General features: G+C 53.2%; 9 protein-coding genes and 1 non-coding gene across 10 annotated transcripts; 3 read left to right on the top strand and 7 right to left on the bottom strand.

Moving 5' to 3' along the window:
* Positions 1-100: 100 nt before the first annotated feature.
* BO94DRAFT_457082 (glutamate decarboxylase) lies at positions 101-1,795 on the bottom strand (the record flags this gene model as incomplete). The annotated part of the gene is made up of 4 exons (XM_025607727.1): positions 101-215; positions 267-1,432; positions 1,484-1,511; positions 1,560-1,795. 4 exons carry the CDS (start codon positions 1,793-1,795, stop codon positions 101-103), a joined length of 1,545 nt encoding a protein of 514 aa, XP_025471344.1.
* A 1,407-nt stretch (positions 1,796-3,202) lies between these two features.
* BO94DRAFT_278648 (uncharacterized protein) lies at positions 3,203-4,676 on the bottom strand. The gene has a single exon (XM_025606611.1). It carries the CDS (start codon positions 4,489-4,491, stop codon positions 3,433-3,435), a length of 1,059 nt encoding a protein of 352 aa, XP_025471345.1. The 5' UTR covers positions 4,492-4,676; the 3' UTR covers positions 3,203-3,432.
* Positions 4,677-7,429: 2,753 nt separating this feature from the next.
* BO94DRAFT_t81 lies at positions 7,430-7,501 on the bottom strand. Its single transcript has one exon. It is a non-coding gene; the product is annotated as a tRNA-Arg (tRNA).
* A 213-nt stretch (positions 7,502-7,714) lies between these two features.
* On the bottom strand, positions 7,715-8,244 carry BO94DRAFT_581976 (uncharacterized protein; the record flags this gene model as incomplete). Its single annotated transcript, XM_025615444.1, has 2 exons — positions 7,715-8,048; positions 8,099-8,244. The coding sequence occupies 2 exons, from the start codon at positions 8,242-8,244 to the stop codon at positions 7,715-7,717; spliced, it is 480 nt and encodes a 159-aa protein (XP_025471346.1).
* Positions 8,245-9,519: 1,275 nt separating this feature from the next.
* BO94DRAFT_542870 (uncharacterized protein) lies at positions 9,520-10,236 on the top strand (the record flags this gene model as incomplete). The annotated part of the gene is made up of 2 exons (XM_025613112.1): positions 9,520-9,850; positions 9,950-10,236. The coding sequence occupies 2 exons, from the start codon at positions 9,520-9,522 to the stop codon at positions 10,234-10,236; spliced, it is 618 nt and encodes a 205-aa protein (XP_025471347.1).
* Positions 10,237-11,931: 1,695 nt separating this feature from the next.
* On the bottom strand, positions 11,932-13,134 carry BO94DRAFT_531533 (guanine nucleotide exchange factor SDO1). Its single transcript, XM_025610922.1, has one exon. It carries the CDS (start codon positions 13,126-13,128, stop codon positions 12,046-12,048), a length of 1,083 nt encoding a protein of 360 aa, XP_025471348.1. The 5' UTR covers positions 13,129-13,134; the 3' UTR covers positions 11,932-12,045.
* A 402-nt stretch (positions 13,135-13,536) lies between these two features.
* cp3 (carboxypeptidase C PRC1) lies at positions 13,537-15,770 on the top strand. Its single transcript, XM_025610923.1, has 3 exons — positions 13,537-13,670; positions 13,737-14,325; positions 14,384-15,770. The coding sequence occupies exons 2-3, from the start codon at positions 13,833-13,835 to the stop codon at positions 15,547-15,549; spliced, it is 1,659 nt and encodes a 552-aa protein (XP_025471349.1). The 5' UTR covers positions 13,537-13,670; positions 13,737-13,832; the 3' UTR covers positions 15,550-15,770.
* Positions 15,771-16,956, bottom strand: BO94DRAFT_531535 (40S ribosomal protein uS13). The gene is made up of 3 exons (XM_025610924.1): positions 16,871-16,956; positions 16,478-16,643; positions 15,771-16,352 (listed from the first exon to the last, which is right to left on the bottom strand). Exons 1-3 carry the CDS (start codon positions 16,872-16,874, stop codon positions 16,055-16,057), a joined length of 468 nt encoding a protein of 155 aa, XP_025471350.1. The 5' UTR covers positions 16,875-16,956; the 3' UTR covers positions 15,771-16,054.
* A 1,009-nt stretch (positions 16,957-17,965) lies between these two features.
* BO94DRAFT_610007 (uncharacterized protein) lies at positions 17,966-21,213 on the top strand. Its single transcript, XM_025616598.1, has one exon. It carries the CDS (start codon positions 18,023-18,025, stop codon positions 21,077-21,079), a length of 3,057 nt encoding a protein of 1,018 aa, XP_025471351.1. The 5' UTR covers positions 17,966-18,022; the 3' UTR covers positions 21,080-21,213.
* Positions 21,214-21,712: 499 nt separating this feature from the next.
* On the bottom strand, positions 21,713-22,992 carry BO94DRAFT_531537 (heme peroxidase). Its single transcript, XM_025610925.1, has one exon. It carries the CDS (start codon positions 22,581-22,583, stop codon positions 21,816-21,818), a length of 768 nt encoding a protein of 255 aa, XP_025471352.1. The 5' UTR covers positions 22,584-22,992; the 3' UTR covers positions 21,713-21,815.
* Between the last annotated feature and the right edge of the window lie 405 nt (positions 22,993-23,397).

The raw sequence follows: 23,397 nt of genomic DNA on the forward strand, positions 1-23,397 counted from the left end.
ATTCATATTCATTTCATGTGCGGAGATGTCTACCAGTAGCATCCGATGTCCTTCATGTACAGCCTTCCCATCTCATCCCTAACACGCTACCACTAACACTCTAACACACACCGTGAGTCTTGCCATGCTTGCCCTGCAAAGAATGGGTCTCGTTCTTGTAGTGGTGGTGCACATGCTTAGCCTTGTGCGAGTTGGTCGAGTGTTCCTGAACGTGCCTGTTTCCGTTAGCTTCGCTCTCCTTCCGAGACACTAGACTCCAAACTTACTTGGTGTACCGCTCCAGCATGCTCTTGTCCATGTCGCCAAGCGTCTTCAGCGCCAGCTTGATGTCCGCCAGCAGCGCGTCGCACCGGCTCTTGGTGAAGTCCTCACGAACCACCACCCGCATCAGCTTCAACGAGTTGCTGTTGGGAGCCATCGTGTATGCGGGCACGATCCACCCGCGCTCGCGCAGCTGGTGCGCAATCGCAAATTCGTCAAACTGCGTGTCGCGCTCGGCCGGCAGCCGGAACGCCACCAGCGGCAGTCCCTTGCCACGGCGCTGGTTCATGATGATGAAGCCCTGCTTCTCCAGCTCCTCCGCCAGGTAGTCCGCAATGCGCGTGATGTTCAGCATGATCGACCGGTAGCCCCGCTTGCCCAGTCGGATCATCTGGTAGTACTGGCCAATGACCTGGGACGCGCCCTTGGAGAAGTTCAGCGTGAAGCTGGCCTGCTCGGCTCCCAGGTAGTTGATGTTGAAGATCAGCTCCTTGGGCAGGTACTCGGGCGAGCGCCACACCACCCAACCGACACCGGGGTACACCAGACCGTACTTGTGGCCGGACACGTTGATCGACACCACCTTCTCCAGACGGAAGTCCCACTCCAGGTTGGGGTTGACGAAAGGAGCGACGAAACCACCACTGGCAGCGTCGACGTGGATGGGGCAGTCAATGCCACGCTCGATCAGGAGATCGTTGATGGCCTTGACGTCCTCGTACTCACCCGTGTAGGTGGTGCCCAGAATGGCGCAGATACCGATGGTGTTCTCATCCACCAGGTCCACCGCCTGCTGGGGGTCGATGACGTAGCGGTCTTCCGTACAGAACACGTACCGCTCCTCCACGTCGAAGTAGCGGGCGGCCTTCTCCCAGCACACCTGGACGGCACTGTTCATGACAATGTTCGGCCGGGAGTAGTCCTTACCCTCTGCCTTGCGCTTGTTCTGCCAACGTCTCTTCATGGCCAAGGTGCCCAGCATGATGGCCTCGGAAGAACCGATGGTGGAGGTACCCATGGGGTGCTCATCCTCACTGTCGGTGGGGGCGTTGAACAGACGGGCAATCATGTTCACACAGCGGTTCTGGATCTCGGCGGACTGGGGGTATTCTTCGTAGTCGATGAAGTTCTTGCTGAACGACTCGGTCATGAGCTTCTCAACTTCCTCTTCCTACTGAAATTAGCGTTTTGCCAAACGTATGAACATCGGATGGAAACATACCATGTAGGTCGTCACGAAACTCGCAAGGCTATCCAACAATTAGCGCAATCCCCCATTCTCACGATCCGGTACTTACTTGAGCATGGGGTTACCATCCAGACTGAGCTCATCCTTGATCATACGGTAGGCCACCTCCCGGGGCATCTCACGCTCCGGCATCTCGGTCGAAGGCAGCTGCTCCGTAGCGAAGCGAGTGCCGTAGACGCTGGAGTAGAAGCCATCCTCCTCAGTGGAGTCCAGCTTGATCGAGTCGACCCGTTCGATGGTCTTGTCGATCTCGCTGTCGCGCTTAACCTTGGCAAGATGAACCATTGTGTCGAGTGAGTGTGCAGGTGAGTGAATTGAGGGAGAGAAGGAAAGATGAAGAAAGAACAACAGCAGAAAGGGGGAGGGAGCAGTGAAGTAATAAATGGAGGGGCCAGCTCGTCCCACGAGAATCAGCCAGCCCTCAGGCCAGTTAGCTCGGTATTCTCCCCCTCCCCTGCCCTGGTCTGCCGCATCATCCGTCAGCTCAGGCAACACGGGAGGAGACAACCGCCCACGAGTGGCTGTTCTCCTCAGCTCCAGGGGGCGTGGCAGCCACTCATGACGCCCCCTTTCCAACAGCTCAGACACTGTCCTAATTCCTAGACGCCCATCGCGAGGGACAGAGGACGAGTGGGTAGAGGGGGCCCCCTCCTCGTTTGGACGGGTGGGCGAATCAGCAGGCCACGTCCAGGGACACAGCGCTAAAAGCTTAAGGAAAGCTTGGCCTGGATCGGTCGACAGCCGGTGGAAATTGTCTCAGCCACGATGGAAATGGAGACCGGATGGATCCTGATTCACCAGCAGGTCCGAAAGAGGGGAAAACGAGGACGAAGGGGAGACGCGAATTCCCTCATCGTGGGGCGGCAAGTGGAGGGGTGACGGAGGGATCGGCCAAGCGAGTGATATCATGGGCTGCTAGCCGATCTTGATCCCCTTTCCTGGAATCCGGTAATGGAGTCGAGGACTCGAGACGGTCAATTAGGGGAATAGTCGAGTGGGGGGAGAAGAACGTCGAAGGGAATAGTTGTGGTTGTGGAAGCAGTAGGCAGAAGACTAGAAGCGGAGCTATTGGGATGGAGGGGTCCTCAACCGCCATCACGTACACTAAAGTCAGACACTGTATCCTGTACAGTGTACAGGAAGTACTATGTAAGTAGCCTACAGACTGACGGTATTAACGGCTAACCCAAAACGACCCGGACAAAGCCTTCCCGATCCCGATCCCCTCTTCCCTTTCGGCGGAAATGGCGGTCAACTGCAACGATGTGTTGGCCTGGAACTAATCATCATCGAGTTAGGAGGTCTTCTAGGTATCTCTCTCTCTATCTAGTATCTACTAGCGAACACCTCCGTTGTCAATTGTCGGTTGTCAGTTGTCAGTTGTCACCTGTCACCCATCACCTGTCACTATCTCGTAGAATAGATAACTACAACACGCAACCTCTCGGTAGACACCGGTAGACCCCGGAAAAAGCCAGAAAACAAAAACAATCAGAATCGTCGCATTTCCCCTCCATTACCATTAAACCAGTACATACAGCGTCCCATTCTCGGCCCTGGACATGAACATCAACATGAACCATACATCCGTACGAAACACAAATGCTTTACAAACATCCCAGTCAGAAAGCCCAGCCCAATCCGTGTGGTATCCCGTCCCGTCCATTCATATCGTACACCCGCCATCCATCATCATACAGGGGCGTTATCTCTGGTATATTTCTGCCTAGGTTGCGGGTTTTCCCTTAGTGTTTTTTTAAGGCTTTTGCTTTTTTTTATATCCGTCACTCCATGCAACCATTCGTGTTGGGGTATCAGCAATACGGGCTTCTTGGTCGGCATCCATCCACCAAAAAAAGCCAAAAGATCGATCCGGACGGAAACCCATCCGGTAGGAAGAGGCCACAGAAACAGGGCAACGCTTAGTTCTTGTCGCCCTTGACCTTACGCTTGATCCAGGCGAAGAGGCCGCTCTTGCGTTTCTCGGCCTTGCTGCTCACTTCGGACTTCGCGGTCTCCTGAGCCTTGTTGGCCTCGCCCTTGGCAGTATCCTTGGCCTGCTCAACGGCAGTCTTGCCCTCTTCGGGCTTTGCGGCCTGTTGTCCAGCTTGAGCGGCCTCGGGTTTGCTCTCTTCAGCAGTCCTAGCAACAGAAGGACCCTCCGATTGGGGCTCCGAGGGCTTGGTCTCTGAAGGCTTAGCCTCCTCGGCTTTCTTGACTGCAGCACCTTCCTCTTTGGGTGCCTCCGAAACGGCTGGAGTCGCTTGGGGCTCAGTCTCCTGGGGCTTGGTGTCCGTGATCGTGGAAGGAACAACGCTCTGGCGCTTTTCCGGCGCTTGCTCCTTCGCCGGCTGCAGCTTGTCTTCCGTAGCCTTCACGGGCTGTTCCACCTCAGAGGCGGGGTTGACAGCGGACTTCTCCACAGTCTTGTTTGCATCCTTGTCGGTCGCAGAGGGGCTCGTAAGGCTGGTGGGAACAACAGCGACGGGCTTGCTGTCTGCGGCTGCGGTTGGGGCCTTAGTGGCCGTTGCTGACTCCGCCTGTGTCACCTCATCAGTCGTCTGCTTGACATCACTGGTGCTTTCGGCTACGTCAGAGGTGAGTGCTCCTGAGGGAGCGATGGCCTCGGCAGTCTGAGGCTTCGCGGAAACCTCCTCCGGGGCGGCAGCAGTCGTGTCGGCAGCGCTGGTCTCAGCCGCTTTGGCCTCTCTTGTGGTGGACGGAACTTCAACGACCTTTTCGGTCGCAGCCTCGGTAGACTGAGGTGCGGTGCTGGATGTAGCTCCAGCGACCTTGTTGGCGTCATTGTCCGCCGAAGCAAGCCCGGGGACCTCCAAGTCCTTGGTCACTTCATCCGAGGCATCAGCACCAAGTCCCGGAACTACCTGAGGCTGCACAGTTGTACCACTGGGAACCTCAACCTTGTCGGCAGTTGCATCCTTCTCAATGGCAGGGGCCTGTTCGTCTTCCATCTTGGGCATCTTGTGGGGCTTGTGATTCTCCTCCTTCGTGAAGAGGCTGCTTTCGTATGGTCGCTTCACGTGGGCATCGGTGTGAGTCTCAAAGGCGCTGTCCTTGACCGGCAGAGAGGTGGCCGCCACCTCGTTGGGGGAAGGCAATACAGCTGTTGGGAAGTAGGGGTTAGCCGGTGATCATTGGATTCCACATGCGCGGCTATTGAGTTCGACTTACTCGTTCCCTCTTCCACCTTTTCATCCTGGGTGATCGGGGCCTTCTGCGCAACATCTTCTACGACGCTCTCATCCACCTTGGGGAATGAGGTGTTGACCGCGTTCGAGGCCGCCTCGGTAAAATTGATCGGAAGGGCGGCCGAGGGAATCTCGGTTGTAATGTTGAAAGCAGGCGTCTCGGGTGTCGCAGCAACTGCAGCGTCTGTTTCAGGAACAGCTTCGGTTTCGCTCTTGGTGATGATTTCGGGAACGGCAGTCTCGGGTTCCGTCACACCAGCATCAGCGGCTTCAACGGCGACGGCTTCAGTCTCGCTCTTGGGAACAGTTTCAGGGACGACAGTCTCGGGTGCAGTCGCGTTGGCTTCGGTGGCTTCGGTGGCTTCGGTGGCGATGACTTCGCTGTCGCTCTTGGTGATGGTTTCGGGAACGGCAGTCTCGGGTTCCGTCACACCAGCATCAGCGGCTTCAACGGCGACGGCTTCAGTCTCGCTCTTGGGAACAGTTTCAGGGACGACAGTCTCGGGTGCAGTCGCGTTGGCTTCGGTGGCTTCGGCGGCGATGACTTCGCTGTCGTTCTTGGTGATGGGTTCGGGAATGACGACCTCGGGTGCAGTCACGCCAGCATCATCTTCAGCAACGGCCTCAACATCGCTCTCGCTCTTGGAGGCCGTTACGGGGACGATGGTCTCGGGCACTGTAGTCACTGCGACGCCTGATTCGTTTGTAACAGTTTCGGGTTCGCCGTCGCTCTTGGTGATGGTTTCCTCAACCTCGTTGGCGGGTGCGCTGTTTAAACGAACAACTGTCAGTGTGCGAAACACAGATGCGACAAGGCAGCAGCCGCACAATTCCAATTTTCTGTGCAACTGAGGGGCCACTCACACATTGTTGGGGGCATCGGCAGGCTTCTTCGCGGCAGCGGCAGCACCACCGCCGCTCTTCTTACCCTTATTCTTACTCTTTCCTCCTTTCTTGGGCATTGTGGGCGAACAACCTATTCAACTGCGAAATTGTTAGACCCTGGCGATGACGACAACGACTCGATGCAGCCGCCAAGGGCGAGACTTACGGTCTGTGCGGACGGAATGGACTCGGATCGTGGATGCGAACCGACAAGATCGTGCGATTTGGAGAATGGGGATGAAGAAGACCGGGCAGGTGAAGTGGGAAGTTAGGGGCGGGCTGCTCTGGTATGTTGCCCTGTGCCTAATCGATTCGGGGAACGTTAATCCGGCGCAATTCGGGCCACGCGGGATCGCCCAACAGCTTGCAACGGTCTCAACCGCACAGTCAATGCGTCGTAGACTTGTAGTGTAGATGGCAGAGGTTGAAGCTTGAAGCTTGAGGTTTGAGGCTTGAGGAGGAACAATGGACGCTGGTGCGAGCGGGGAATTCCAAAGCAGGGCAATGGTCACGCCGCGGTCACATGGGGTCAAGGGGAGTTAATTGGAAGGGGCTCCAGGACCGCGGATCCAAATATGGGTGGGATACTGGGATGGCTCGTAGTTGAGGGTCACGGATGGTTATTATCGACAGGGGCACAATGAACGTGGATTGACGTCCTACACGGCACTCTCGTCTCCTGCAAAACACTGCGCTCAGCCATAGCCACCGACAACGCCCATGGTGTTGTTGCTATTCTGCATCAGACCGAACCCAGCTCAGCCAGCTGCTTGCGGCTTCTACAGGGATGGGTAGTTACGAAGCGGCCACCCTTCAGTCGAGCGGTTGGGTTGGCGCACATCCCCCTGATTCCGGTGATTCGGGCCTGTACCTGCAGATTGGGCTTGCGCCTTAACTCTTAACAGGCCGCATTAAGTCGACTAATCCTGAAGATGGCAGGCGATCCATCCCGCCAAGCGGGGGCCTTTGTTTATCCGAGGCCCTGGCCGACCAGGTCGAATGGTACCCCGTACAATGTCTTTATGACGGATTGCTAGCTAATGCAGTGTCAGCAGTGCAGAGAGAACCTGAGCCCGTGTCTGTGAGTCTCTGCCGGTTCTCCATACACCGGGATTTACAGCTGAGATTCCATCGACGTACCATGTGACTCTGTTCGATCGGGACGGAGAGGTCGATTGCATCATGAGGCATGCCGGGTCCTGGATCGGCCAAACCCGGCCAGGAATGTTGGGAACGATTCCGGTCGACATACCGGTCCTCTTATCTACATGGTATCTGGCTCTTCACTCGCTCCAGGTCCTTCGAAACCTACACACTTGATTAGCATTATCGACGGGGTCTGGCTACCGATGTGGTCACGTGGAATGGCCATGACACAACCCCAACAAGCCGTCTGGTATATATTGGTGGCTCGAGCTAGAACGGCCTAAAACGGTCGCGCAAGTTGGCCACGGAGGCTGTACTCCGCATCCCTTGCTGGCGACAGGTGGCCGAAGTCGCTGCACTCCGACTGTCGGAACGTATGTATACATGCCCGAAGAAGTTTACTGGGATGATGGGGGCTTGGGGAGGCAAAACCCGGGGTTCAAACTACCATGACATCATGGATGGAGCCAGGTGGTTACGATGCCACGAAGCTGACGGCCCAACAACGTGCGGCCTTTGTGCCCTTGCATTTTACGCAACCTAAAAGTTCCTCATAGTTACCTGGGCTCTGCGTGGTTATGACATCCACCTTGTGGAGAGGTGCATGTATCTGCTATGTTGGCTAGGCAAAAAGAGAGATCAACTGGTGGCAGTTTAGAGCGAACATGGACAAAAAAAGTGACCTACGCAGGACTCGAACCTGCAATCTCTTGATCCGTAGTCAAGCGCCTTACCATTGGGCCAGCAGGCCAATTTGATAAAATAGAGGGGGTATTATTTGCATCATGAACCACAGCAAGCGGGCTTCACCGGAAGCACCGTGCCGAGTGGAGGCGACTCCAAGCCATCCGGCGGGGCAGTCGGAAACCATGGCCGTCCCAGAGATATCATTCGCACACACACTTATCATTCTCAGTTCCTCCATTATCTTATTAGTCAAAACCACATCTTTCCTACGCGATTCCTACACCATGATGGGGGAGCGCCTCCCAGTGGCACCGTTCTTTTCCGGCGACTGACGTGGGACAGTCATCTGCCCAGCCGACTCGACAGCCAAGGGCGTCGCAAGGACGAATGATGATGTCGGCCGCAAGGTCTCATCCCGGCGAAAATCCGGTCGCGCAGATGCCCAGAGGTTTCTTGGAATGGTTGAGTCGGTGGTGGCACGTAGATCGGACCGCTTGGCCGTGTTCTGGAAGCGTTCGGTGCAGGACCACGACAGCAACCCGCCTTGCTTCAATTCTCTACTCTTCGACTGGACATGACCGGTTTGCCATTGCCACACGGTCATGCAGAATCTGCAGCGTGGATGATAGCAGAGGCAAATATACCAGTCCGCTGCATTTACGAGTGTGACTGTCGCCGCCGCCAGCCTGCACAGTCTGAGGATCCAGACGCAAGAGACCAGACCTTCCCTGTCGCAACCCAAAGGCCGGAGGAGGTTCGTCCCGACCACTGCTCCGCGGAGGCATCGCGTTGGAGCAGCACAACCATGGTCGAGACAACCGGTGGATGGATGGTAGACACCACCACCGTAGTACCTGTTCGGGCGATGCAACCCGACGGTGAACCTCCCCGGCGGCCCTGATTGGAAGGAGAGGGCACCGAAGGGGCAGGAATCAAGGGGTTAGTCAGCCTGGCTGGGGAACCATCGGGACTCGGCACTGCGACGCCGAGTTTGCAGGTGCCCCGGAATGATTGAGGGATAAAAATCCAAAATGAATAAACGAAAAATGTCATGTCAGGCTGCGGGCGTTGACGATGATGAAAAGTGATGACATCCCAGCCCTCCCCCTCGTACTATTCGGCTGGGATTGTCAGACTGGTCAGGAATAATAATAATCGAATGGCTTTCCCTTTTTCTTTCATACGTTGCGTTGCAGTTTATGATCCAGCATAATCTTATTCCCCTCCCCAGTGACATAAACCGGACACTACCAACTTATCTCTTCTCCTCATCTGTTCCGGCCAAGGGCAACTAACCAGCCTGCTAAATTCACGCACAATCCCCCCCCCGGCCCGGGTGGATCCTCCACGTTCGGCGTTGTTTCTCATTCTCGCATCGGATTTGGCCGCAAGGCAATCGCGGCTTACCAGAGACCACACTCGCCAGTGACCATTTCGGCCGTGGGGTCGCCTTGGCCTGTGCAGGGGGGAAAAGTAAGGTTGAACGAGCGATGATAAGTCACGTCCCGGTAAGTCCCAGTGCCTTCTGGGCCAAGTGCGCGCCGTGGATGGAGCCCGGCCTGGTGGTATGGAACTGACGGCCAATCAGCTGCCCCCCTGGTCTCGACGACGAGTAATTAATGTAATTAATGCCCCATCGCATTGGATCATAGGTATGGACTCTGATTCCGATTACTCCCCCCAGTTAGTTCTACTAACTGTTGGTCTTAGTCCGAACATACTATCTCTCCTCCTCCCTCTCTGACTTGCTTCACTATTATTACTACTACCACTCTCCCCTCTTCCTCTCTCTCTCCCTCCCTCCTTCTTTTCCTCCTTCCTTCTTCCTTCCTCCCCTCTCCACTCCCCTCCACTCTCCTTCCCCGCCTAGTCCAGCCAAACGATGATACCAGGGGTCTTGTACTCACTCGATTGTCGTCTGTGCTTGCACACCCTCCCTAGCGTCCGCTCCCTCACCGGGAAAGGTATGCAACCTTGAGGTGCTGAGTCGACATTAAACGCATACTTCTACGCTTATCCCGCTTTGGTCCACTACGCTTCGGTATCACCCCTCTATTTCGCCAACCTTGTGCTCCAGTCAGAATGAATTTCCGAGAAAAGGTGCGGAAGGTGTTCCGTCGGTCCAGCAGTGGGTCCTCGTCCAAATCCAAGGGCAATGGAATCAAGATCGAATACTATAAACGCCATGAAATCCCCCGGTCCAAATTCAAGGGCCCTTTCGATCGAGAACATCAACGCAAACTCGCAGCATGGTCATTCGGCGAGGCTCAAGAAGAGCGGCCGCGTACTCCCGACCTGTGTCTATCCCCATGTGCGTCGATACCGGACTATCTGCGATCTCATTACGAAGACGAGGAGGACCTGGCCCCCGATCAGATCCCGACAGCAGCACCAGAAGTAGACGTGACAGTTGGTATGTGGGATGCTTCTCCTCGTCAGCCCTCTGGGACATCGTCCAGCCTTGACCTATCATAACCATACAATGTGTAACGACCGTCTGACCAATCACCAGCATCACCCTCTGTTCACCCCGACGAATACGCCTGCGGCCGACAGGGAGACAGTGGTTCGTCGTCATCAACGGCCGTGGAGCCCGAAAGCTACAGCGAATCGATGATGACGCTCTATGCCGACGTCGACCCGGTCGACACGATCGCCCAGCTGAAGGAAACGATCCGTTACACTTCCCCGGTCGTACGAGCCATTTCGCCGCCCCCCTTGTCACCCAAGGGGTGTTACATGCCATTCTCACCGGAAGACTTGACACGGGCGTTGAACGCCGTGCAGATCTGCTCATAGTACTTTCTAATTCGCTTCCGACTTCCGGCAAGATCTTCGCTTCTTCCATCACGTGACAACGCCTCAATAGGCTACCGACCCTATCGATGCCGTCCTTTTCGACTCCTCCGTCCCTTTTACCCTAATCCTTAAATCCACTATGCGACCCAGGTGTGAGCATCTTACCTTGTTCGACCCCCCCCCCTCGGTGGGTCGCAGAGGGTGACCTTGAATACCCGGCCGTGTTCGAGGCAGCCGTTTCCCCTCCACTGACGCAGTCCACGTATGCAAGCCGGCGTGAGGGGCGTCTGGGTTATTGCATATTCTGGACCGTGTCTGCCCTTCCACGCATGAGACGAGCGATGTTCGAAAAGCGTCTGTTTTATGCTTTCTGCTTCGTGCATTGCGTTTGAGCGTATACCCATCAACCTGCACGTCGTGTGCTGGTGCCTAGTGGGTGCCTACTACTAGCACCGAGGATAATCGCCGGCCACGTACCAATTGTAATGTACTATCTAGAGTAAGGTAGCACTTTTTAAAGAAATCAATTAAATAATATCAATATACTGCACTGTGTATGTAGAGTAGAGAATGTGGCAAGCTGACTCCCCAATTCAGCCAGCAATCAGCTCCCCCCACCGCCACCCCAACATCACACCTCCAACTGACATCCCAATCCCATTTACCAAGCCACTATCGAGAATCTATCGATAAGCCCAGCCCCAGACTATCTACTCCGTATATAGAATATGCTACTACGTATCCAACATGGATAATATGACGTACTCCTTTGTCCAGCCCGCCAAGACCCTCCAAACCCGACAGGGCGGCTTGGTTTGATCGGCAATCCTAGAATCATTAGCCGGATAAACTAGGATTAATAGCTTACTCGCATGGTCTGTTTCTTGTTCTGGTTCTGGGTCTGGTTCTGGACTCGGAGTACGGACTAGATACACTACGGAGCTGGGTGCATTCGGTCCGATCTTGAAAGGTTAATTTCTTGGTTTGGGGGTCGTGGTTGGTTGGAGGTGCGAAGCTTGTGTGGTTGGTGGAGGGGGGAGGGGGGGGGTAGTTTGGGTTTCTGGTTTGTTTCATTTATTTTACTCTGGCGAATAGTTTGCTTATATTATTAGAGAGACGGGTGTTTTATGGAGTACTAGAGTGAGGGTTAAGAAGTATGGGTTGGGTTGGGTTGGGTTACGGTGTGGTGGAATGGGAGATACTCCGCTACTAGTACTATATATTTTTGTGATTTTGGTGTTTGGGTGGGGGGTGAGTGATATGCCCAGAATTGTTTAAAATGTGTGGTGAGGCGTTAGTTCTATCTAGGAGTAGCTGGTTTTTTTTCTTACTTAGTAGGTTTCGTTGTTTGATTCTCGTTCTTCGATGATGATTACAGGTTGTATGTATGTGATTGGAGTTTCTTTTGTTGTGTAGGTATGCATGCATTGTTGCTTTTCTTTTCAGCTGCCGAGGGGTCGGTCATTTCTTACTCGCTTGCTGACGAGGTGAATCTTACCAAGTAGTAGGTAACCATGAAGATATTGCTCAGCTGATGCGAGATCTTGTATGCTTATGCTTATTGGGAGAGATATATGCAGGTGCTGGGTTGGTTTTGAATACTTCGGGTGGTATGAGATTCTCGTCTCGTATAAGTAGGTCATGTTCCTGGTCGTGTTCCTGGTCGTGTACGACAATGAATCATTGACTATTGGGTTGTCACCGGAATGGTCTTGCATTGGTTCATATCTATGGTATCCTTCCTAGTCATCAATCATATCAGGCTGTACATGAATCCGTCCGATCCCTGGAAGCAAGGCTGTCGTCGGCTTACTCGTCATGGGTCACCGTCATGTCCAGGACCTCCACACGTCCTCGGCCCCGTGTCTCGTTGCCCACGAATTCATTCAAACCCTTAAAAGCCCCTGGCTCTGCGAAGCCAATGATCTCCCACTCGTCCCCGCCGACGACCTCCTGGGCCTCGATTGACTCGATGTAGCTCAGGATCTTGTCCTTGACATTGCTCGGGCCCTTGGCTGGCCCGGCCTCTGCATCAGATCCACCAGCCTCGTCATCCGATTCCTGCTGACGCGACTTCTTGGATCCCTTTCCGCCCTTCTTGTTGCCCTTGGAGCCTCCCTTTGACGGCGCCTCCTTCTCTTTACCACCAGCCCCAGCACCACCAGCAGCCGCACCACCCTTGACACTCTGCTTCAACAGCGACACAGGACAAGTAACACGAAGACGCATCCGCGCCCGCATCACAGGAATAGGCTGCCACGCAATAAGCGCCTTCATAGCATCAAGCGCTTGACTCTTCGCTGACTTATTGGCCGTAACACCCGTCCACAGAGGTTTCCGAGGCTGAGCCGGGTCGACCTCTCCCCCATTTGCCTCCCCATTAGCAGGCTGACCCTGCGACTGCTGTTGTCCACTAGCCGAGCTCAGCTGGTCCAAAGCTTTAGAGATCATTCCCGGTGTGTAGACCCGCTTTGTCGTAGGGTCGACGAGCCGTCCCGATACAATATCCAACACTTCCTTCTCCACTCGCTCGATAATTTCTTTCCGTTCGCGTTCGCCAACTTGCACTTCGCCCTTTCGTAGAATTTCTTGACGGATCTCGTCGGCCGGGGTGTCGGCGCCGAAGGCCTTTGTTAATTCGGCTGAGGGGGCGGTTTGGGCTTTGGAAACGGAGAGGAAGATCGTGGGGACTTGGAGGACATTGTCGAGGTCTTTTTCGGCACCGGAGCGGTATTCAAGGAGTTTGTTCTTGTAGCAGGCGAGTTCAAAGCGCTTTTTGCCTGTTGGGGTGAGGTTAGTGGGGTTGCGGGGTGGGTTGGAAGTTTCTTGGGTTGCTTTCTTGATGGGTTTGGGCTCAGGTACGATCGCCCCGGCTTTTATGAGGTATATCATAGAAAGATATTGCGAAGAAAGCTGGGATCTGTAGACGTACCCTTTTTTAGTCTGACGACTGATACATTGGTGAATTTGATCTGATTTGATGGCTGGTTGATAGGCATCTTGGTAGTGGCTTGCTTCTTAAGAAGCCGTAAACCTTTGTATAAATTATATTAGATAAAACGAAAGAAGTCGCTATCTTATAGTTGCGACAGCAGAGGCTTATGTTGAATGCGCGAAAAAATCGCTGTTGACAACTTCTTCCAAGCCATCACCGACCGCCTTGTGATTGGAGGAAAGGGCGATGACGCTGGTCCCGTGCCATGCGCTGACTCAGCCGGAATGACTCAGCGCGTGACTTTCTGCGGCCGGAAGGCACCGGTCTCTGATTGGCCGCCCTCCTTCCCTCTATCAAGGCGTCATCTGCAGCCCAGCGAGTACACCTCCTCTCTCTCCTCTCCTCTTCTTCTCTCCATCCTCTTCTGGGTTCCCATTGATCACCCAGTAGCTGGTACTCACTCGGATATTTATTCACTTGGTCTTCACGTCTCTGCACTGTAAGATTGCCTCTACAGCTCCCCCATCGCTCCCTTGATAACCGTGCTGATAAGCTCCCTGTCCAGGCACTCTATCATCCAGACCGCAAGGTCCCCATCCTCTGCGTACACCTTCCATCACTGCTTCGATTTCAGAACTGCCCAAAGGGTATATAACACAAAATGAGAGTTCTTCCAGCTGCTCTGCTGGTTGGAGCGGCCACTGCGGCCGTTCCCCCCTTCCAGCAAGTCCTGGGAGGAGGCGCCAAGCACAGTGCCAATCACGGTGCTGACCACGGTACCGACAGCTTCTCCAAGCCACTTCACGCGTTCCAGGAGGAGCTGAAAACCCTCTCTGATGAGGCCCGTAAGCTTTGGGATGAGGTTGCCAGCTTCTTCCCCGAGAGCATGGACCAGAACCCCGTCTTCTCTCTCCCGAAGAAGCACAACCGCCGTCCCGACTCTCACTGGGATCACATCGTCCGCGGTTCCGATGTCCAGAGCGTCTGGGTCACTGGAAGTAGCGGTGAGAAGGAGCGGGAGATCGACGGAAAGCTGGAGGAGTATGATCTCAGAATTAAGAAGACCGATCCCAGCTCCCTCGGCATCGACCCCGGCGTCAAGCAGTACACCGGTTATCTCGATGACAATGAGAACGACAAGCATCTGTTCTACTGTAAGTTGCCTGCTCCCTTATAGATTTATATAAGGGCTTGGATTCTAACTCAGCATAGGGTTCTTCGAATCCCGCAATGACCCCAAGAATGACCCCGTTGTCCTGTGGTTGAACGGTGGCCCTGGATGCTCTTCCCTCACCGGTCTCTTTATGGAGCTCGGCCCTAGCAGCATCGACAAGAAGCTCAAGCCAGTCTACAATGATTACGCCTGGAACTCCAACGCCTCCGTGATCTTCCTTGATCAGCCCGTCAATGTCGGTTACTCCTACAGTAACTCCCCTGTCAGTGACACAGTCGCTGCTGGCAAGGACGTCTACGCCCTGCTTACTCTCTTCTTCAAACAATTCCCCGAGTATGCGACTCAGGACTTCCACATTGCCGGTGAATCCTATGCTGGTCACTACATCCCCGTCTTTGCTTCGGAGATCCTGTCTCACAAGAAGCGCAACATCAACCTCCAGTCCGTTCTGATCGGTAACGGTCTCACCGACGGTTACACTCAGTACGAGTACTACCGTCCCATGGCTTGCGGTGACGGTGGCTACCCTGCTGTCCTGGACGAGGCCTCCTGCCAGGCCATGGACAATGCCCTGCCTCGCTGCCGCTCTATGATCGAGTCCTGCTACAAGTCCGAGAGCGCTTGGGTCTGTGTCCCTGCCTCGATTTACTGTAACAACGCCCTCCTCGCTCCCTACCAGCGTACCGGACAGAACGTCTACGATGTCCGTGGCAAGTGCGAGGATAGCTCCAACCTCTGCTACTCGGCTATGGGCTACGTCAGCGACTACCTGAACAAGCCTGAGGTCATTGAGGCTGTTGGCGCCGAGGTCAGCGGTTACGACTCGTGCAACTTTGACATCAACCGCAACTTTCTCTTCCACGGTGACTGGATGAAGCCCTACCACCGCCTCGTTCCCGGCCTTCTGGAGCAGATCCCTGTCTTGATCTACGCCGGTGATGCCGACTTCATCTGCAACTGGCTGGGCAACAAGGCCTGGACCGAGGCCCTGGAATGGCCCGGACAGGCTGAATATGCCTCTCTTGAGCTGGAGGATCTTACCGTTGTTGACAACGAGTCCAAGGGCAAGAAGATCGGCCAGGTTAAGTCTCATGGCAACTTCACCTTCATGCGTCTCTTTGGCGGTGGCCACATGGTCCCTATGGACCAGCCCGAGGCCAGTCTCGAGTTTTTCAACCGCTGGTTGGGAGGCGAATGGTTCTAGAGAAGACATGCCACCAGCGATTAGACTGCGTTGCTCCTTTCGTGACTGCAGATGTTTCTAACGATAGTTTGAGATGCTTGCCCATGCCCATTAGTTCCAAAGGTTATGTTGCATGGAATATATGAACCGGTCACTATAGTGCGTTATGCTTTTGTACTTCGTATGAGAATGAAGATCATATCTCCATACCATAATGTACACCGCGTAGTTGAAATGATCAGTGTTAGTCTACAGTACTTGATACCCGAGGCATGTAAAGGACCATTACCCCATAGTTGAGTCTATTAAGGCTAGACTGTAGTCCGTGGCAACGAAATGAGGGAAAGATGATTCAGTATTCATTCATATTGGTATGATTCTTTTCATTTCGGACTCGGCATTTTCTATGATTCCGGTCCCAGGAAGATTCGTTAAAACACACCAACATACAAAAGGAATCCTCCTTCCCACGATCCACTCCAGCAAGTACGAAGAAACAAACGCAGATATGACCCCGATGATGTTTTTAGTTCTTCTTCTTGCTGACACCGACGGTGCGTCCACGACGACCGGTGGTCTTGGTGTGCTGACCACGGACACGAAGACCCCAGTAGTGACGGAGACCACGGTGGGAGCGGATCTTCTTGAGGCGCTCGAGATCCTCACGGATCTTGCTGTCGAGGGAGTTGGACACAACCTGGAAGTCCTTGCCATCGGTGATGTCGCGCTGTCTGTTCAGGAACCAGGTGGGGATCTTGTACTGAGTGGGGTTCTGGAGGATGGTGACGATACGCTCGAGCTCTTCGGTGGTGAGTTCACCAGCGCTGTATAGTAAATCACGTTAACTGTTGTTCCTTTATACCCCTTTCCAATGTATAATGGCGCCCGTTCTTTAAACCAGTCGAACCATCGTATCACATCCATCGTAGGAAATCGTCAAAAAACGTACCGCTTGCTGAGGTCAACGTCGGCCTTTTTGCAGACCAAGTTGGAGTAACGGCGACCAACACCCTTGATCTGGGTCAAGGCGTACATGATCTTCTGCTTACCGTCAACATTGGTGTTGAGCAGACGCAGGATGTACTGGAAGTTCGTCTTCTCGCCGGACACGAGCGCTAAAAATTCGAGAAAAATCCGCAGTCAGCCATTCTGTCCCTTATCGACTTCTTGTATTCGAAAAAACACAGCACTCCATCTGATTCCGCCGCCGCTTGTCGGTTCTCTTTCGATGATGATTCTGAAACCATTTCTTCCAGCGATATTTTTTTTTTCCATCGGCAAAAACGAACAGCGACAGAATTCAAATGCAGGCTGGATTCCGATTCAGGGTTCTTTCACGTACACATGATGGGCGATGGCGCGAGGGACCGCGATTGATTGTCGACAGGCGAGAGGGATGAGGAAGGAGGTGAAATCGAGGCGCTTGCGAGTGCTTCTTCCAACTTTGCTCTCAGCCCGTTGTGGGATCGGGTAAGCTGGCGCCTAGCCCGTTTAGGAATGGTGCGTCTAAGGGCTCGCTTGTGAGGTGGACTAGGCCCGAAAGGGGTATATTGTCACTGGACTGTAATCTACACGTGATGGAGGGTTTTGGTACGGTATCTGGGGTATTGTTTCTTTACGTCCGGAGTCTTCCTTGGACATACTTCTGACTCTGTTGTTGGTTTGTATTGGACTACCCTGTCTTATGGATTCTAGTGGATGGTCTTGTGATAAGTTTAGACTATCCCCTTGTGTCAGCAGGTCATACTCAATTTCTGTCTTACCTGTGCAACAGCGACGAGACTGAGGAAAGGACGACTCCAGTCATTACAAATCTTATGCATGGCTGGCTTCTTATACCAGCGAATGCTCTCACTGCTCGACTAGCTGCATAATCTTCGATATAATCACCATATCTTTTAACAGTAAGCCTTATGAAATGAATGATACTAGACCTTGATACGTTCCTCGTATCGGAATAAAGCACCTCCAAGACGGAGCTTTGAAAGAATGATGCGTCCATCACTCGAACGATCCAAGAAAAGTGAAATGTGGCATTCAGCTGGAATAATGCGACATTCCTTTTCTCTGAAAAGCTCGAGGTATTGGTCTCCGGCAACTCACGCAGAATGAATATACCATATAACAATGCATCCAGCTATGCTGGCCATCAACCTCTTGGCAGACCCGTTTGCGTCTTCAGAAGTAGAAAGGTGCATAAAAATCGGAACTAGACGATGTTGCTTGTATTCAATGATTGACTCTGATGAATGACTGGATACAGACGATGGAAGAAAGTAGGACCAGGCATCCATCGCATAGGTGACAAAATGTGGCTTGATCGTCTAATAGTACTCCAGGAGAATTCCTACAACTTGCGGGCAACTGGCTATAAACAAAGATCTATATATACCTCGTCACCTGTCTCTTTTTTTCTCCTGACACCACCCTTGCAAGTGTCTGATCTACCAGCACTTTACTCACGATTCCCCGGTCTACAAACCACTGCCTTAAGATGGGAGATATAACACTAGAACACCAAATGTGCATTCATGCGCCATATCATGCCTTTACTCTTCAGGAACCTCCTAACGGAGCTAACATATGTGGAATGACGAAGGAAGAATTGGTGAAGATTTTGCGTAAGAAGAGAAGTCCTTACAGAAAATTGCAGGAGTTTCATAGCTGGGGATACGCTCATTGGGGCCATAATCTTCGCTTCAAGGATGTGAGAATTTCGATGTTGCTCAGGATAATTTTTAACCAAGACCCTAAACACCAACCCCGCTCCTGGTATGAATTGAATGACTTCACAAGAGACGCGGGGCCTCGACTGCTGAAACCTGCAGTTGTTACAGGAGAATTCCTTCCTATCAGTTGGCATTACCCTGATCCCCCGGAGCGAGCAGCACAGGTGGAGCCAAGCTTTGCTAGACCAATTGATGCTCCCCCAAGCATATCGGATGCCTATCTGGAGAGAATGGCGTTACCTGCAATGAGAGAACAGCAAATCAGCGAACAGGCTTCTGCCTATGAAAATGAAAGACAACAGGCAGAAGCTTCTCACCATCTTGAGGCTCTGGGACCGAAAGAACGTGTTTCTCAGACTAACAACGATCTTGGGTCTGATCATTTAGAAGCACAGTTCATCAGCATAAACCCTCTGCAAGATAATCTTGGCATATCGATTCAAGGAAATGAATATAGCCCTGATGTTTACAGTGCAGGACATCTTCATGTCCGTGGTCCTGAGAACCCCCCAGCTGGGAGCCAATCTTTCCCAGGGCCAAACATCGAACTCCCTGCGAAGCACACCACAATAGCCCCTAGAAAGCGCAGAATTACCGCTGGTATTATGAATATGACAGAAAATGCGCCGATAGCCGAGGCTGAATCATTCGCAGGACCAAGCGCCGAACACCCTGGGATGCGTATCACAATGCCTCAAGGAAAGAGCGGAATTGCTGGTGAAAAAATGAGAATGACAGAAAGTGCACCGATCGCCGAAGACTCTGATATGGAAGATGACCGAGCTGATGGCCGATCGTCTGCAGGACCAAGTATTGAACCCCCTGCGAAACGTATCACAATGGCCCCTAGAATGAGCAGAGCCGCCAATGACTATGACATGAGGGGTGAAAATCGAGGTGAAATTCATCGCAATGCTAGAGTGCCGGCGGTTGATAGAGAAGCACACCTGCCAATTGCTGAGGAGATAGAGCGTGTTCTTATGAGATCCGCTTATTCCGAACTCGAACGCCATCCCACTGCCGCTTCGCTAGAAGCAGCACGGCCACACTTTACTGCCACGGAGGAGAGTGCCTTGAGAATTGCCATCTGTGGCTTATTCCCGATAACATCCCAGGTAAAGCTTGCCCAAGACCCCAAGGCAACATACAACCTACGCTTAGCTACTGATGGCTATACCTACCCCTACAGAGGGCGAGGCCCTGAGTGGTGCAACTTCTCAAGTGCTGTGGACTGTGCTATTGTGGCAGGCCGACTGCTGGATGCTGGGTCCACCAACATCGACCGCAAGCGGCAGGGTTGGCAGGACCGTTTCACAGACGTCGAGAAAGCCTTCATCGAGGCGACAGATGTAAACTGGGATGTATTGATCTCTGAGGAGAGTGTCTCACATAGAGACCGCTTCCTCCATTTCTTACTACCTGATCCATCTGCTGATGCTCAGCAAGAAAGTATTGAGACTCTTCGGGATATCTGGAATACATGTACGCAGAATTTCGACCAATTCCGCCTTACGTACACTGAGACTAGGAGTCCCTGCAAGTGTGATGCAAGTGAGGTGACCAAGGTCAGTTGTGAAAGCACTTCTGTGAGACCTTGTGGGCCGCCAAGCGGTCACGAGAACATGGAAATGCAGGATGTACTTTCTCGTGATTTTTCCCGTCAGCGCTACAGACGTTGTGAATGGTGTGGTAAGAATCTGGTGGCCTACAGCAGGAGATATCAAAAGCTTCCATTGCGTCTAGCAGTGGAGCTTCCCCCTGGTATCTTTGTCCACTCCCATACACAGGACCTTACCTTTACCTATCGCGATGAACAGGAAAGACAGTACAAGGTCACATACCGCTGGTTAGGAGGGATCTACTGTGATGACAGCCAGATGCGTCTCTTCTGGACCGATGCCAAACGCGGGGAGCATGACAACACAGGCTCACTCCGCATGTATGACAGTCGTGAAATTTCCGGACTCATCGTTGGTGGCATAGCCCCAGCCGACTTAACAGACAGAGTGCCAGAGAAGTACTGGAGAGGCAAGCAGGTACCATTACTCTTCTATGAACGGATCATGAACCCTGACACTGAGGACTTCCGTGTGGCCTTGAGCGCGGTCAACAACATGCTGCAATACATCGAACAGGGTGACCTTATCCTTCAGCAGAACCCAGGATGGGCCCCGTCCGGACGCCCTAGGGGTCAGGACGTGTATCCATGGGGACCAATATTAAATCCACCTGGGAAAAATTTCTCTCTTCTGACCCGCCGCCGCACGAACCCAGCCCCATCCACCAGGATTCGAACCCCAGTTCAAGAGCAACCGACTGGAATGCATGCCCCTTTCAGCATCCCAAACAGAGTGCCAGCGCTAGCAGGGTCTGCATTTCCACCCATGGCACAGTTTCTTGCTTCGAACACGATGATGGACACAACGGATGTAATGATGACTTCTCCATCTAATCTGACAAATCCCATACGGGGACCCCAGTCACCCAGGCCAGCTCCATTCTTGCACGCGGATTATACCAACACTCCCCAGGTTCCTGGGCCGAATAGTGCACCTTCAGCATCCGGTACTTTCCCTTCCTACCTTAGTACCCCTGAGTTTTCTCCTTTCGGTGTTGGTGGCCTCGACCACAGCCCCTTTTACGGCCAATATCCTACCGCCATGGATACGCAACAGGTGAGCCCAGTTCACTCGGCGCAGAGAATAAACAGAAGCAACATTATGAGCGCTTTCAATGAAAATGCTTTCAATGCAAATGCTTATGATGCAAATGCTTGCCATTTTTCCACTACTTCGACGCCGACAAGACCGTGGAGATATTAGCGGGTGACGCTGTAATGCCTGATATCCACAGGGACTGCTACCACCATCGCCGGATTGAATAGGAGGCCGAGAGGGCTTGGTAAGATGGTCCATTCAAAGAAGAAACACGTTTCACCGCCAAAATTGCTTCCGGGTTCTAGGGGAGGCTGTCTGTGATGTAGCTGTGCATGAAGTTTTCACTTTTCAGGGTTGCTTGATGATAGAAATGGATGATTTAGTATGCTTGCAAATTTACTGGTTCGTAGATAGGAAGCATATGTCTATTATCAAAATATAGTCGATTGTTGTACTTGATAGGTCATGTGGATCCAGGATCTGGGGTAACGGGAAGCCAGCCTGTCTGTTCCACAATTGCACTGCCTCAACACAATAAATGGTCTCGAGAGTCGAGACACTACACGCAGCTCACTAGCAAGGATATGCTTAAGAATTGTTACTGGACTGGCCCCGATGAACGCGTTGGCAGCATGCGGGCTGGGCCAATGACGGCCGGGGCAAAGTCAGCGCATGGACTTTCCCCGCATTTGAACCCCGGCCCTTTTGTCGTGGCCCCTTTGGCCTGCTCCCCCTTCTTTCATCCCTCTCTATTCTTCCTATCGGGCTTCTTTGTTTGGTGACCATCATGAACATTCGTTGATATCTATTAACCTGCCACTATACATGCTTCTGTCTCTATCCAATCTCTAGAACTCTTCTATGGTATATCGAATCATGACCCTCCCAAACAAACAGAAATCTACAGTCGAGCCCGCGGGGCTTTGGGCTTCTTCGGAGGTCCAGTTGGCGTGTTGCTCTTCTTGGGAGCAGAGATGTATCCTCCCTTGACGTTATCGGTGTTGAGAATAGCATCCTTCTCATCACGTCTAATCCCCAGCTCGACCAACTTCGCAAACGCCTTCGCGAAGTGATCGAAGAACAGATCCTTATCCTCCGCATACCTCTCCACCCACTGTCGGAACGATGGGTCCGTCTTGAGGGCCACATCGGTGGGCAGCATCATCAACAACTCGTCCCCCTCCTCCGCGTCCGGATCCTCGTATACAAATTGGCTCATGCCGTTCGCCAACTTCCGCGGCGTCCACTTCAACTGCAGCAATAACTTGAAGAACTGGTTGGAGAAACGCGTCGGGTTGTTCACCCAGGGACCCTCGAATCCACTGCGATCGGTGTGACACCGGCCCAGGTTGTGTCCTCCCGCCAACGCCACGATCTCCTGGTCGTTGAAGCCCATTCGGTTGAAGATAAAACGGAGATGGTCTGCACCCTGCGCACCGTCGGGTAAGCGACCACGGGGCGGCACCTTGGAGTCGTCGACCAAGTCGGTGCGACCGGGCTTCCAGTCAACTTCGGGCCCGCCCAGCTCCTTGATCGCCACGACACCTGCTAACGTCCATAAATCGGAGTATGTGATCCACGGGTGCTTCTCCTTCACTGGTTCTAGGAATGCTCGACCGTATTGCAGACCTGCGTTTGATGGATCGCCTCCCTCTGCTTCATATCGCATGCCCGCGCCGTTGCTGCCGCCCGTGTCGGTCTCGGCGTCGTAGGTACCGGCGGAGTGCCTAGTCAGGGGTCAGTGGCGAGTATGGAGAAACAATACTGCAAAGCTCACCATGCCAAACGGACAAACACTGGACCTGCGTTTCCATCGTCATAATCGGGCTTCTTCAGTTGTGCGACAATGTCCTTGCGGACGGCGCCGTAATCGCCCGGGCTGCTCATGTCGGCCGATAGATCGTTCGTCTGGGGTAATGCGCAGTGTCGGTGGGTCGGAAGCAGGAAATACAAAAAGTTGTTCGTGCGCGCTGGAGGTTTTGAGCAGATTCAAGAGAGCGACAATATGATGTCTAAGGGTCAAAGAGGAGAGATCAATCAAGAGATATGGGAGAGATACGGAGTAAAGTGGCTTAGGGATGCGCTCTTTTGTTGGCACATGAAGGGATGGCGAGCAGTGGATCCGCGGCCCGAATTATTGATCGAGGCAAAAGCCGAGGTTCATCGCCAGGGCGGCGACCGGCCCCATCTTTGGGAACACCTGCCATTAAAATCGCCCTCAGACTCTGTTGCTTATCGCTATTGCTGATTGGGCGGATCCCTTGGTTCAGCTTTTGCCGACCCATCTTCATATGAAGAGGCGACCCCTGCATTCTCCTGCCGTGGGGAGTCGGTCGCGAACATGTGGTCGATTTATCACCATTAGCACAGGAATAGATGCGTGATAACCAGGTTATTTACGTGCGGTTCTTGTTATTCCTGGGCTCATCTAAACGCGGGTCAATAGCCGCTCGCCTCGGAATTTGGGTTCCCGGTCTGCTCCC

Source organism: Aspergillus sclerotioniger, assembly GCF_003184525.1.
Source record: "Aspergillus sclerotioniger CBS 115572 chromosome Unknown BO94scaffold_4, whole genome shotgun sequence".
In the NCBI taxonomy this organism is placed as follows: domain Eukaryota; kingdom Fungi; phylum Ascomycota; class Eurotiomycetes; order Eurotiales; family Aspergillaceae; genus Aspergillus; species Aspergillus sclerotioniger.

Coding starts and splice junctions, on each gene's coding strand:
- BO94DRAFT_278648 (XM_025606611.1), bottom strand. CDS start 4,491: ATGCCCAAGATGGAAGACGAACAGGCCCCTGCCATTGAGAAGGATGCA.
- BO94DRAFT_531533 (XM_025610922.1), bottom strand. CDS start 13,128: ATGATATACCTCATAAAAGCCGGGGCGATCGTACCTGAGCCCAAACCC.
- cp3 (XM_025610923.1), top strand. CDS start 13,833: ATGAGAGTTCTTCCAGCTGCTCTGCTGGTTGGAGCGGCCACTGCGGCC. Junction 14,326..14,383: donor CGACAAGCATCTGTTCTACT/GTAAGTTGCCTG, acceptor AACTCAGCATAG/GGTTCTTCGAATCCCGCAAT.
- BO94DRAFT_531535 (XM_025610924.1), bottom strand. Junction 16,353..16,477: donor GACGTTGACCTCAGCAAGCG/GTACGTTTTTTG, acceptor TTTACTATACAG/CGCTGGTGAACTCACCACCG.
- BO94DRAFT_610007 (XM_025616598.1), top strand. CDS start 18,023: ATGGGAGATATAACACTAGAACACCAAATGTGCATTCATGCGCCATAT.
- BO94DRAFT_531537 (XM_025610925.1), bottom strand. CDS start 22,583: ATGCGATATGAAGCAGAGGGAGGCGATCCATCAAACGCAGGTCTGCAA.